This window comes from Malaclemys terrapin, chromosome 3, assembly GCF_027887155.1.
Source record: "Malaclemys terrapin pileata isolate rMalTer1 chromosome 3, rMalTer1.hap1, whole genome shotgun sequence".
Lineage (NCBI taxonomy): Eukaryota > Metazoa > Chordata > Testudines > Emydidae > Malaclemys > Malaclemys terrapin.
In genome coordinates this window covers 194,447,135-194,461,729 of record NC_071507.1, presented here as the reverse complement: position 1 = coordinate 194,461,729, position 14,595 = coordinate 194,447,135, and the positions used below count along the sequence as shown (strand labels likewise).

Below are 14,595 nucleotides of genomic sequence, written 5' to 3'. Positions count from 1 at the left end.
TGAGTTTTCTATTTGCCAAAAAAAAAAATGCATTTTAAGAGCGCCAAAACTGTTCTGGAATTCAGCAATTTAGAGACAGACACTGTCTGTAGCACTTCAGTTTCTCCTCTGAGGCGGATTCCTGAAATCTAGATTCTTTGCATTTTGCTTATCGTTATTCTCCTCATGTAGTTAGATTAAACAAAAATTAAACTGCATTTAAATTAAACCATGGCTCTTTCCAGCAAGAAGGAAACAATGTACAGTAATGGATTTTTGAGCCTTTTACCATTGGATGCTTGGGTTCAAATTCTCCCTCAGACACAGAAAAATGAGTTTGGTCTGATCATGATCTCTGCTGAATATTCGTCAAGATGACAAAAGAAAAAATTCAGTTTGGTATAATTAGTAGTCTCTGCACCAAGGAGTAGATGTTTTGCAGGCCTCTAGTGAAGTGCATTGAGGCTGAATTGTGGGAAAACCTATAAATAGTGCAGGCAGGTTATGTTTGTCCAGATCCATTACACTGCTCTACAGCCAAAATGCTTCTGAAATAAATGTAGTCAACCTTTACTAATTCTGGGTCACTGAGAACGAAAATGATGCTTAAAATTGTTGATTGGCTCTAGTTTTCAAGATATGCTATTGGGTCAGTATATACGACCCTTGACTTGGGAATGGCGGAGGATAAGTGAGTTATAAAGGGAAGGGATCTCAATTTAAACCAGAAATGACTAAAATACATCTTTGACTGGATCTATGAATAAATCTATGACTGGGTTTGGACAGTACTTGCTTTTTAGGCAAAACAATGAATGATGCAATCTGAAGCTGGTATTGCATCATACATGATATGAATTGCATCATGTTATTCCTAGAAGTCATGGATGATGCAATCATAACGAAGCTTACATCACTCTGCTGAACAAATTGCCCTATATCAGCTCTAGAAATCATACAGTGTTGTGCTCTTATTTGTCAGTGTTTGATTTTGCAAAGGGACACATTTCTGTTTAACCAAAATGAGTAAAGATGCCTCGTACTTGTGTGAACAGTGCAGATAACTTCTGCTATGTTTGTGGTGAAGTGACTTTTGCATCACAAAAGCGCAGTATAACCACTATGGTTAAGAAAGCCTATCACCTTTATTTTGGCTGCAAAATTGGAGATCAGGACAAGAGGTGGGCCCCACACATATGCTGCAACACTTGTGCAACAAATCTTGGCCAGTGGTTCAACAGGAAAAGGAAATCTAAGCCTTTTGCAGTGCCAATGATTTGGAGAGAGCCAACAGATCATACCAGCAATTGTTACTTCTGCATGGTGCCTCCAGTTGGGAAAGGTGTGTCAAAGAAGAAAAAGTGGACTGTGCATTATCCAAACATTCCATCAGCTATACGCCCAGTACCCCGCGGAGAAGGACTGCCGGTTCCTGAGGCACCACAATCATTCTCACTTGAGTCAGACGAGGAAGAGGATGAAACTTCTGGTCCTGAACCATCTATGTCACAGGACCCACATTTTCTCCTATCCTCCTCCTCTGAACCTCACCTCATAACACAAGGTGAACTGAATGACCTTGTCAGGGATTTGGAACTACCCAAGAGTAAGGCAGAGCTGTTGGGCTCCAGACTACAGCAGTGGAATCTCCTGACAGGTGATGTTAGGGTTTCCATGTTCCGTGACCGTCAAAAGGATCTTGTCCCATTCTTCTTCATGGAAGGTGATCTTGTAGCCTGCAACAACATCGATGGTGTGATGGCAGCCCTCAACATCGTTCACAATCTAGATGAGTGGAGACTGTTCATTGATTCATCGAAGACGAGTCTTAAAGCTGTTTTACTGCATAATGGCAATGTTTTGCCATCAATTCCAGTTGGTCACGAAGTCCATATGAAGGAAACCTATGACAACACGAAACAACTTTTGCGGCGCATAAACTATGACCAACATCAGTGGCAGCTTTGTGGCGATTTGAAGGTTGTTGCTCTCTTGCTCGGTCTGCAGACTGGATACACAAAGTACTGCTGTTTTCTCTGCGAATGGGATAGTCGTGCAAGAGATTCCCACTACATCAAGAAAGACTGGCCACTCCGACAGTCATTGGAGCCTGGGGGGAAAAGTGTTCGGCATCCACCACTTGTTGAATCAAGGAAGATTTTGTTACCACCCTTATACATCAAGCTGGGTCTGATGAAGAACTTTGTCAAGGCCATTGACAAAACACAAGCAGCTTTCAAGTACCTCCGTGGAAAATTTCCAAGGTTAAATCAAGCTAAGATAAAGGAAGGTGTCTCTGTTGGTCCTCAGATTCGTGAACTTCTTCGAGATGATGCATTTGACCATGCACTGCGTGGCAAGGAAAAGATGGCATGGAAAGCCTTCCAGTTAGTGGCAATAAATTTTCTCGGAAACAACAAGGCAGACAACTACAAGTTGTTGGTGGAAAACGTCCTCAAGGCATACAAAAGCCTTGGTTGCAACATGTTACTAAAGATACATTTTTTGCACTCTCATCTAGATTTTTTTCCACTGAACTGCGGAGCAGTGAGCGACGAGCACGGCGAGCGTTTTCACCAAGACATTGCAACAATGGAGAAACGCTATCAGGGCAAATGGAGCCCATCAATGCTTGCAAACTATTGCTGGACAGTGACAAGAGATGCTCCATTTAATGAATACAAGAGACAAGCCAAGAAGCGCCGAGTAGACACTGAATAGGACTAAACTATATACATAATAGTTTTTTGCCTTTTGTTTCATAATAAATTTTATTTATATAACCCTTTTGCTGATTTTTAAAGTGTTACATAAACAGGACAGATGACATATTATCATGTAAAGCAACCATAAACACATGAAAAGACCTAGGTTTACAATTTATGATTAAAACTCTACTATCTACACAATATACATAGACATAAAATGTAAAAACTTAAATATCTTAGAAACAGTAGCCAATCAGTTGTTTTAATTGTCATATTTGAAATCAGCACATAAAATGTGCTATTTATTATGTATTTTGATCTCTGAAGCAGACGACTTCTCAAAAATTGTAGACCAGTGTAATTAATGCAACAGCTCCAGGCATTGTTTGCTTGTATTCCGTCCTCATGTTATGTTTCAGTTTTGCTTTCTTGAAGTACCTAGTGGCTGTTGTGGATACTCATCAAGACTAGTATTAATGTTCCTATTTATACAAGGAGTTTATTGAAATGAGATATTTTTGTATTTCTATAGCATTTGGTTCATAGATCATTGGGACTGCGTGGCTGTGCCCATATGCAGGTTTTTAGTCTATAATATAATGTGTAGAATATGCTTCTTTCTTTTGATAACTTTTAAAAAAAATCCTTACTTTACATTCTTTCTAGTGCACAAAAAGGAATTAAAATCTTTGCTTAGATATGCTAAAAATGTCACACCTCTGCTACCTTTCCCCCATTAAGTGGACTTCCACCTCTAATTGAATTCTGTGATAGATAAGACAGTAAATGCAGGGACAGAAGCTCAGGTGTGCTGGACTTCATGAGAATGAAAAGACCAAGTGAAATAAATTTAAAATAAATAACATGGGGCCTGATCCAAAGCCCATGGAAGTCAGAGGAAAGATTCCTATTTCTGAATATTTTTCTCGCCCTCACTTTTTGGGCTATTCAGCAAATTATTCTAAAGGTAATGATGCTTTCTTAATTTTGTTTCTTACTCTTATTTGTGGAACATTTTCAAAGTGCACCAGCCTTAACTTGGTTTTAATAATTTTAACTTTCTGTTCCTTTTTTTGTTTTTTTCTTTAGACATTTAGAGTAAATTTTTCATTAGGCTTCCTTTGTATCCATCTTATCTAGTAGAGCATAAGTTTACACACACACACACTTATTCACATTGCAGTCAGACAAAGGTTCTGCCCATGGAAAACTTTTGTAAGCGCTTCTAAGGAGATCCCCCTAAAAATGTGACTCTAAATATTTAGGCCAAGATTTTCTTAAGTAAGTGCCTAATGTTAGGCACTGAAGTCCGCAGAGAGACATCTACAGATGTAACCAGATTTTTCAGAAATGCTGAGAAACCAGGCAGGCTCCCTTTGTCTATATTTATATGTGCCTACATATGTACTTAGGAGCCTAGCTCGATGTACCTGATTATGAAAATCTTTTGCCTTAACAGAATTTGTTTAATACTTACACATTACAAAATACATTATAAACAGTAAATCTATGACACCAACAGGAGAAAAATCCAGAAAAAGTAAAACTAAGCTTAACATAGCCTCAAAGTGGTATAGTGGCAAGGAGAGGAAGGGCAAGTGGAAAGCATAATTAATGATATGTCACCCCCCTCTTCGAAATATCTGGCTTCTGTTGATTTGTGCTGGGTAACCTTTAATAATGTTGCCTAATAAGGGAGTACTCAAAAGTGAGTGTATTATTGTTTCTCTTGCAAGTTTTCATGTCACAGTACCTATCGGGTTGAAAATTACGCTACTCTGAGATTTATCTATTGTATTCATGCCTGGAATAGTGCCAGAAATATTGTTACGCTTTTGTTGATGTAGGATCCAATATTTCATGGAATGCTGGGATCAGAAGCAAATGTTGTGATATATAACATGCATGTGAAAACTGGAGTGTCAAGCTATAATACAGTGCAAAGCATTCATTTCTAGCTGAGATAATTAGGAAGATATTGGGTGTTTTTAAACCATATTGTCAGTGCCTAAATACAAAAGTGATAACACCTTGGAAATACCTGAGTTAGAGAGAGATGTTGTTCTTACCATGTTCCCTTCCACCTACTTGCATTCCATCATTACTGTGGTATCTCTCCCTAACATTAGAACTAGGAATCATTGCTTTGCATCATCTTGGGATCCCCGCTTTCAGATGACAACACTAAAAGCCTCATTCTCTAGCTGCTTTATAGTACAGTATATTTAAAATCACATGAAGAATACTGTTGCAAAGTTATTGAGTAGGCTTACTTGTATAAATAAATACTTTCAGAACCAGGAGACGTTTCCAAATATTGGTCTTGCGACCTTCAACATACTAATCTTCAACATAGTGATGATAGCTGTATTCTTATTTGATTCCAATACAGGCATCTTCAACCAGGGAACCTTTACCAGGCTCATATTAGAACATAAGAATATAAGAGAGGCCGTACCGGGTCAGACCAAAGGTCCATCTAGCCCTGTATCCTGTCTACCGACAGTGGCCAATGCCAGGTGCCCTAGAGGGAGTGAACCTAACAGGCAATGATCAAGTGATCTCTCTCTTGCCATCCATCTCCACCCTCTGACAGACAGAGGCTAGGGACACCATCCCTTACCCATCCTGGCTAATAGCCATTAATGGACTTAACCACCATGAATTTATCCAGTTCTCTTTTAAACTCTGTTACAGTCCTAGCCTTCACAACCTCCTCAGGTAAGGAGTTCCACAAGTTGACTGTGCGCTGCGTGAAGAAGAACTTCCTTTTATTTGTTTTAAACCTGCTGCCTATTAATTTCATTTGATGACCCCTAGTTCTTGTATTATGGGAATAAGTAAATAACTTTTCCTTATCCACTTTCTCCACATCACTCATGATTTTATAGATCTCTATCATATCCCCCCTTAGTCTCCTCTTTTCCAAGCTGAAAAATCCTAGCCTCTTTAATCTCTCCTCATATGGGACCCGTTCCAAACCCTTCATCATTTTAGTTGCCCTTTTCTGAACCTTTTCTAGTGCAAGTATATCTTTTTTGAGATGAGGAGACCACATCTGTACGCAGTATTCGAGATGAGGGCGTACCGTGGATTTATATAAGGGCAATAATATATTCTCAGTCTTATTCTCTATCCCCTTTTTAATGATTCCTAACATCCTGTTTGCTTTTTTGACCACCTCTGCACACTGCGTGGACATTGGAATTCCTGATTGCCTTATAGTTGCTTACTTAAACTGAGTATTTTTCTCTCCTTCATCTAAGGTAAAAGCTAGCAGAGATGAAGCAGCAGCCCAGCAGTGTCTCGCTGCTCTAACAGAATGTGCTGCCACAGGTCAAGGCAACCTATTGGCACTGGCAGTGGAAGCAGCACGCGCAAGGTAGGGTAAGAAAAGTTGGACAACGTAACCGATGTTAAAAGTTGACTGTTTCCCTTTATTTCTTTCAACTTTTCCAATAATTCTTGGATACGTAGGTTGCCGTATTTAATATGTCACAGATCGACACACCCTTTCAGCTTTTAAATAGGATACATTTTTTTTAATGCGGGATAATATCCTTGACCATGAAGGTGTGTTTCAGAGGTTCAGATGGGCATTACCCTTGGTTGTGGTTTGGTGGTGGTAGCCAAATACAAATACTTTTTCAGTCTCTTAAAAGTATGTTTAATTTATTTTCAAGGACAGTATTGGGAATAAAATTTCCCCTAAAATGTTGCTGTTCACACAGATTCTGTTTGTGGCTCAAGCTCTTATCAGTTTCAGACTATGAATAGGTTTCTTTGGTGTATTGCTCTGCTGTTTCACAGGTCAGAGAGCCTGAAAATGTCTGAGATGTGAAAAGGGATAGAGAAAAAAAATCTTATCACGCTCTGTGATCTGGAAGATCTCCTTCCCTACACCACAAATTGGTGTGAAAACATTTCTGACTAATGTAGAAAACTTGTATCTACTTTAGTCAAAAGCACTTTCTGTCTTAGTCTCAAGTAGTAAAGCATCTTCTGTAGTCCTGAGACACATTCACCATTATCATCTAAGCCACCTTAACAATGGTTAAGGCTATGTTTACACTGCGATTAAAAACTCACCACACGGAGTCTCAGAGCCTGAGTCAGCTGATTAAAAATAGGCGTGCACACATTCAGGCTTGGGCTGAAGCCCAGGCTCTAAAACACTCCCTCCTCATGGGGTCTCAAAGCCCAGGTTTCAGCCCAAGCCCAAATGTTTACACTGCAATATTATAGCCCAGCAGCCCGAGTCTCATGAGCCCAGGCCAGTCGCGGCCATGCTGCAAGTCTTTCATTGCAGTGTAGACATACCCTTAGTTGCTATTTCAAACTGAGTTTTGGTCTTTGACTGTCTCCCTTTTGTCCTCTGCATGTGCTCCTGGAGGTTTGTAATGTAGTCACAGTGCCAAAACAACAACAACAATGAAAATGCCCCTTAATAATGTGGATGGGTCAAAAATGAGCAAACCAAACTTAATTGCCTATCCACATCCTTAGAGCAGATCTTTAGCCTTCCATCTTCATCTGATTCTACCACTACTTCATCTGCAACAACCACATGTGCAGCAGATCTCCTTTCAAAAGAGGAGAGCTTGTCCCAACACCCTGTGGAACGTGTCATCACCACTCTTGGAGTTGGAGACATCACTGGAAGGTAATATTGGCCCTCACGGGAGTTAACGTCATCATCATAATTCCCCTATTAGTTCTCTGTATCTCTGTTATGACCTACAGTATTCTTGTCCTTAAGCACTGTGCTGTTGAACAGAACTGCACTGACTTGTATGGAATGTGGACAAATGTTTACTGGAAAGTAGGTTGATTATCGATCTCTTATTAATCTATGGCACTATTTAATGCCTGTGCAGAAGAATATTTTGGAATGTTACATCTAATAGATGAATGTACCCACTAGTAAACATATCGCCATAGAGCCTTACTTTTGGTTAACAAACCTCACGTGTGGGTCCCCTGCCTTTTGAGAGGTTATGGAGGGAACCCTTGAGCAATTAGAGAACCCAGCTACCTCCTCTCCCAGGAGCAGCAGGGAAAGGATCACCCCTGCAGAGATGGGCAGAGGGGGAGAAGGAAGATGCCAGCCCCTGACACTGGCAGAAGCAGCAGATTAGATTCTAAACAGTTTGGAACCCATTGAAATAAAACGTGGTATAAATATAGGCCAGTACGATGCAAATATCAGTCACAGTAATTGTCAAAGAAACCTGAATTTCTAAAACAGAGTCTGAAACAATTTTGCTTCCCTCTTCCTCCATTTTGCTAATTTTCCAGTAGTTATTTGATATGGGTGTATTGCAATAAATGTGGATGAATAATGCATATTGACATTTTCTTGTTGACCTTTATGAACATGGCATATTGATTCTGTGAAATGAACAAAATGATTTAAATAGTCAGTGACAGCTGATGGAAAATTATCTCTGGGATTTCATTTCTTGGTTGGGCTTTAGGTGAGCCTATATATTTGTCCAAATTACTTTTCAACATTCAGATTAAATTTGACAGAGATGTGGGATGATTTGACTCTTAGGGGAATTTAAAATTGTGGAGGTAGAAAATAAAATGAATATTGAATATTGCATTTAAATCAGAGTAATCAAAACTAAATGGATTTTAGTTACAAAGTAATGAAAAGTTTTGTAAAAACTGAGATCTGCTAAAAGAACAGGAGTACTTGTGGCACCTTAGAGACTAACAAATTTATTAGAGCATGAGCTTTCGTGGACTACAGCCCACTTCTTCGGATGCATATAGAGTGAAACATATATTGAGGAGATATATATACACACATACAGAGAGCATGAACAGGTGGGAGTTGTCTTACCAACTCTGAGAGGCCAATTAAGTAAGAGAAAAAACCTTTTGAAGTGATAATCAAGCTAGCCCAGTACAGACACTTCAAAAGTTTTTTTTCCTCTTAATTAATTGGCCTCTCAGAGTTGGTAAGACAACTCCCACCTGTTCATGCTCTCTGTATGTGTGTATATATATCTCCTCAATATACGTTTCACTCTATATGCATCCGAAGAAGTGGGCTGTAGCCCACGAAAGCTCATGCTCTAATAAATTTGTTAGTCTCTAAGGTGCCACAAGTACTCCTGTTCTTTTTGCGGATACAGACTAACACGGCTGCTACTCTGAAACCTGAGATCTGCTAGTGTGAAATTTAAAAATAGTTTGAAAATAACTAACTAGACCTACTAGGAATATGGTTTGAGCAACAAAACCTAACACAACAGTAGTTTTTAACTCAACAGTGTAAGACTGAGTGGAGGTTCCACCCGCTTGATTGTAGGATTGGAGCCCATGTTCATTATAACAGTGTCTGGTATTATTCAGGTCATTCGATTCTCCCCACATTACGAACTGGGCCCTCACAATTGGAGGTTGATCACAGCCTGCTCAGACTTTATAGCGAGGACACTGGTTACTTCCAGCTGTCTCCTCTGAGGTCAGATATAGAGATATAGCTTCTCTCAGAAGTATGTATTAGTAAATACACAGTTAGTAGAAGTCCAAAGCCAAGTAAAGATTTCTTAAGTATAATCAGACGTTATTGGTAAACTACAGTAACAGAGAAAAGCCTAATATAAAGGTAGTGACAAAAACTGCTTTAAACTATAGCCAAAGATGTTGCTACAGAAGCGATATCCATATATTAGAGTATTGAAAATATCTATGGGTACGTCTATACTACCCGCCGGATTGGCGGGTAGTGTTTGATGTATAGGGGATTGATTTATCGCGTCTCGTCTGGACGCAATAAATCGATCCGCGAATTGATGCCCGTACTCCACCTCGGCAGGAGGAGTAGGAAGAGTCGATGGGGGAGCCGCGGCAGTCAAGTGAGGACGGCCAGGTAAGTCGAACTAAGATACTTCGACTTCAGCTACATGAATAGCGTAGCTGAAGTTATGTATCTTAGTTCAAACCACCCCGCTAGTGTAGCCCAGGCCTATGGCTCAGCAAAAAACTTAATTTGTCTAGCCCACAGTTCAACGGTTGGCTTAGTTCTATATCCTAGAGAGGTGTGAAACATGTCCCAGAACAACATGTTGGTCAGTCCCCATTCAGTTTAGAGAGCATATACTTTTGTTCTCCCAAAGACCAGCTTTATATTTGAGGGTCTGAGGACATCACTTGGTAAGACCACTGTCAAATGATTACATTTCTCTTCCAACTCTGAAATGTACAAATGTGAGGCCATTGTCTCTTCATGTACCTCTTTAGTATGGAATTAATTATTCCCCATCTTCCTTCTCATCTTTAAAAAGGTTTCTTTGTAAATGCTCATTCTTTCTTCCAGTCACTCTTGAATACACCAACTTCTTACATGCTATGGGTTAATAGTTTATTTTCTGGAGCTAACAGATCTAAACTCGGGCAGTACTTCATGATCATAGAAACCTACCAATTTAAATATTAAATCTACAAGACCAATTATTTAAATGAACTGATATCAGAACAGCTAGATGTAGTCTGTCACATGTCATTAATCACACTTTCTCCAGATTTAACAGATCTAGTTTACAGTAATCTTGTTCCTTTGTGATTTCACCAATCTACTTTAGTTTTCCATGCATCTTACTCAGAAACCATGATGCCCAGGTTTCTATCTGTTACACTCAGTTCTGCTTTAAGCCAATTATGCAGCTATTTAAGAATGACAATCTAATGGCAAATTGTTCTGTTAGTGCATTCAGAAAGAAATCCTGATTCGCTGGTATCCTAGCTCTTTCTTTCATATCAAAATTTACCCCTACACTTACTTATTTTGAAAATTCAGATGTTTAAAAATTATTCTGTTTATATCCATTGGCCTCACAGAGTATGATCAGAAATGCACACCTAAATTTATGAGGCTAATGGGCTACCAAACAGCCACAAGTACTTAATTTATAGTATCTATCACCACATGTATGAAATTGGCTTGGAGGTTCCGTTGTGTTTTATGTTTCCTCTAATGCCTCAGAGAAAATAACTGCTCCTGATCAGACACAGGGACCTGTTCATTAATTTAATAATATTTTTTCAGTTTTATAGCACCTTTTAGGATTGCAAAATGCTATACAAGCATTAACAGCCTGATATATAGAAGAGATGCATACTGACTTCTCTCATTAATTTCAGTAAGAACTGTTGGTGCTCAGGCCCTCTGAAAATCAAGCTGTCAGTTTTATTGCTCTGATGACATAAAATAGATGTAATGTTTCTGAAAGGTAAACTGCATTATTGAAAAATTAAGTGACTTGCCCAAAGTCATGCGATGAGTCAGCAACCAATCCAAAAACAGAACCCAGATCTGTAGAGCCAGACATTCTCTCAGTAGATTTCAGCCTGACCTAAATGCATTTTAGGATACAAATTATCAATTTTTTCACTTCTCTTTAAAAGCACTGTCTTGGCCAATAGCTGATAGTGGCATAACATGTTTCTTTCCTTCTCAAGAAAGCTGTGAGGTTAGACGAAGATCCCTCTGTCGCGGAGTGTGGGGGAGTCAGGGCCCTGCACCCCTCTTCCTGAGATTCACTGTGACTCTCAACCAGCCAGTAAAGCAGAAGGTTTATTTAAGGACAGGAACACAGTCTCAAGCAGAGCATGTAGGTATGACCAGATGTAGGAAGGACAGAGCAAAAGATAGCCAAGGATTTGCTGGAGACAAGAGATCTACGTGAGATTTACTATAGGATTCCTGTGAATACACCAGAAAGTCATCTTCAGGACATATTGGATGCCAGGCATAGGGCTGGGATTACAGCTAATACCCATTAGAATTTTGGCCATCTCTGGCCATCTCTGACTATCTCCTAGTAAAAGCATATGGAGGAGAAGTTACAGCTGTCTAAACTGATATTAAGCAGTGATATCCAGATTGTCCTCTGACATTTTTTGTTTTAAGACTTAGAGGAAATTTACTCTTTAACTAGGTCACAAAAACAATTTTGAGTAAGAGCATTCCTCATTGCTAAATGTAATAATACAAAAAGTGCAAGTTCCAAAAGGATTAAATGTGATTAACTACAGCCAAATGGTATCTCTGTATTGGTGAATTGAGAGAAGATTACAGCACAGATGGCAGAAAGAAAGTGTAATTGAATGGGGTATTGTCTTTATTTTTTGCATTTATAATTAATGTGCTTTGGAAATGTTCTTGATGTCTATTTTCTACTTTGACTAAGTTTGCAACAAGTCATATGCGTGTGTGTGTGTGTTATTTCCCTCCTCTTTTTTCATCTCAGGGCATACTAATATATGCCACTGAATATATTATTGAAATACATAATTGTTAGCTTGCTCACTCGCCTGCTTCACACCATTATGCAGACCTGTATTCAGTCTTTGTCCTAGCAGGGTCAGAGAACACTGCTGAGGTGGTGGTTAGAGCTGAGCTGTTTAACTTCTGAAGAGGAGTTTCTTTGGGTACATCTACACTACAGGGGGGAGTCGATTTAAGATACGCAAATTCAGCTACGTGAATAGCGTAGCTGAATTCGACGTATCGCAGCCGACTTACCCCACTGTGAGGACGGCGGCAAAATCGACTTCTGCGGCTTTCTGTCGACGGCGCTTACTCCCACCTCCGCTGGTGGAGTAAGAGCGTTGATTTGGGGATCGATTGTCGCGTCCCAACGGGACGCGATAAATCGATCCCCGAGAGGTCGATTTCTACCCACCGATTCAGGCGGGTAGTGTAGACCTAGCCTTTCTCTTGTTAATTAGCTTATTTCTTTCTGTCAGTCCCTTTCAGTTGGTTTCTGTGCCACAATAATTTGGGCACAGTATTGTCCTATCACCACAGGTTATGTAGTATAAATTTGGGCAGGGGAAAACTAATTTCTCACAGAAAGGTGGAATCCACTAGATACTAGATTGTAAGCCCTTGGGGATAGAACTGTCCTTTATTATGTTTTTACTGCACCTAGCACAATGGGGCCCAGCTTTATTGTGGCTTTTAGATGCTGCAGCAAATATAAATGTTGCTGTTAATAATATAGAAAAACTAACAGTAGCATTGTTCTGTACCAGCACTGTGTTTCTGAATTGTCCTCATACAAAGCAAAGCAGCTGTTGATTGAGAAATCAGAAGATTTGGAAAAACAAGAAGGAAAATATGATGGAAAAGATGCACAATCTTGGAGACTGAAGAAAAAAGCAGAATAAAATAGAAGGCATCGGAGAGTTGCATGTTTGAACAGCTCTGCCTGTGGCTTACATCTCAATTGAGCAATATCTAGGAGAAAGTGTATAGGACAGTAAAATATACTGCTGGTGAAAGTCAGAGTAGCCAAGTAAGATATAGTACAGGGGGAAAATCGGAGCACATTAAGTGTAACATATTTTACTCAGACCTCAGAATGTTCTTTCCTCAGATGGCAACTAGTGACTGACTGCAGTGAAGACTTTTTTTATTCCAGTCCACTTTCGTGTTTGTTCTTCAATATTTCTCATGCAGTTTATTTTAGGATTTGAGTCTGAGGCTATTTTACAAGGAAGCCTCTTGGTGCTGGGTAGGACGAGAATTCCTATACTAGCACAAATACGTTAGTGATTGTATAAAAAGAAATCCCTACTCCTGGCATTTCAGTTATCTTGATGAAGGGTTTGATCTGTGACCATTCTAGTTGCATGTCACTGGGATGTGCAGTTCTTAGTCAAGTCATCTCATCAGTAGATCAGAAATTTATTTCCAAAGTACTACTGCATGTTCTATTACTGTACGGTGCTAATGAAATTATAATTTCCAGCATTGATCGAGTAAAAGGGAAAGAGTAGTTTGTTTGAATTTGCTCTTCTGACTAATCATCAGGCTGTTGCTGGGGATTTCTGCCTTGTTTTGATTTCAGTCTCCTAATGATACTAACGTTTTAACTCTGTGTATTTTAGATGTACAGTTGGAGAAATAACCGAGGCGATGAAAAAGGTGTTTGGGGAGCACAGAGCCAGTGACCGAATGGTGAGTGGAGCTTACCGCCAGGAGTTTGGGGAGAGCGACGAAATTCTTCATGCTATCAATAGGTGAGAGTTTGCTGCTGGCTCAGAAGGAGGGAATGGCCTCATAGTTAATGTTAGACATTTGTGTTGCATGTGTGATCCTCTAGAATCACTAGATCAGGGGTCTCAAACACGTGGCCTGCACCCGCCCCCTTGGGCCTACCTCCAGGCCAGGGGTGGACAAACTACACCTGTGGGATTGCCCCCCTCGAGCCCCGCGCTGGCTGGCATCACGTCCCTGCGGCTGGGGGGGAGAAGCAGAGGGCTCCGTCCCTGTGTTGCCCTGGCCTCCAGGTTGCCCTGGTTTCCCCCCCCCCCCCCCCCCCGCAGCTTCCATTGGCCAGGAACGGGGAACCGCAGCCAATGGGAGTTTCGGGGGAGGTACCTGGAGGAGCTGCATCCCTCTCCCCCAGGGGCCGTAGGGACATGGTTCCAGCTACTTCCCGGAGTGGAGTGGAACGGGGCCGGGGCCAGGGCAGGCTGTCAGCCCCGGCCCCGGCATGCGCCGCTGCCACCCCAGAGCCCCAAACCCTCCTGCACCCTGCCACCCAACTCCCTGCCCTGAGCCCCCTGCTGCATCCCACACCTTAATTCCCTGCCCCGAGCCCCCGCCACACCCCTCGTGCACCCTCTGGGGGCGGGGGGGGGTGGGGACTTCGGGGAAGGGGTTGGAATGGGGGCGGGGAAGGGGTGGGAAGAGGTGGGGCCTCATGGAAGGGGTGGAGTGGGGGCAGGGCCGGGGGCAGCAAGGGTGTGTGTGTCAGTGATGCGGCCCTCGGCCCTCATGTGGCCCTCTTGGTCATTTGAGTTTGAGACCCCTGCACAAGATGGTGCAGTCTGTGTAATGAGCCAACATGTTGTGAAGGCTCCATAATAGTGGACTCTAAGC

At 41.0% G+C, this 14,595-nt stretch overlaps 1 protein-coding gene across 1 annotated transcript in view; it reads left to right on the top strand.

Annotated features, from left to right (window-relative positions):
- Positions 1 to 14,595, top strand: part of MMUT (methylmalonyl-CoA mutase) — a 37,216-nt gene that overhangs the window by 18,088 nt on the left and 4,533 nt on the right. The window contains exons 9-10 of the mRNA XM_054022931.1: positions 5,954 to 6,069; positions 13,599 to 13,730. Of these exons, the coding sequence (XP_053878906.1) occupies positions 5,954 to 6,069; positions 13,599 to 13,730 (248 nt within the window). The remainder of the gene's footprint in view (positions 1 to 5,953; positions 6,070 to 13,598; positions 13,731 to 14,595) is intronic.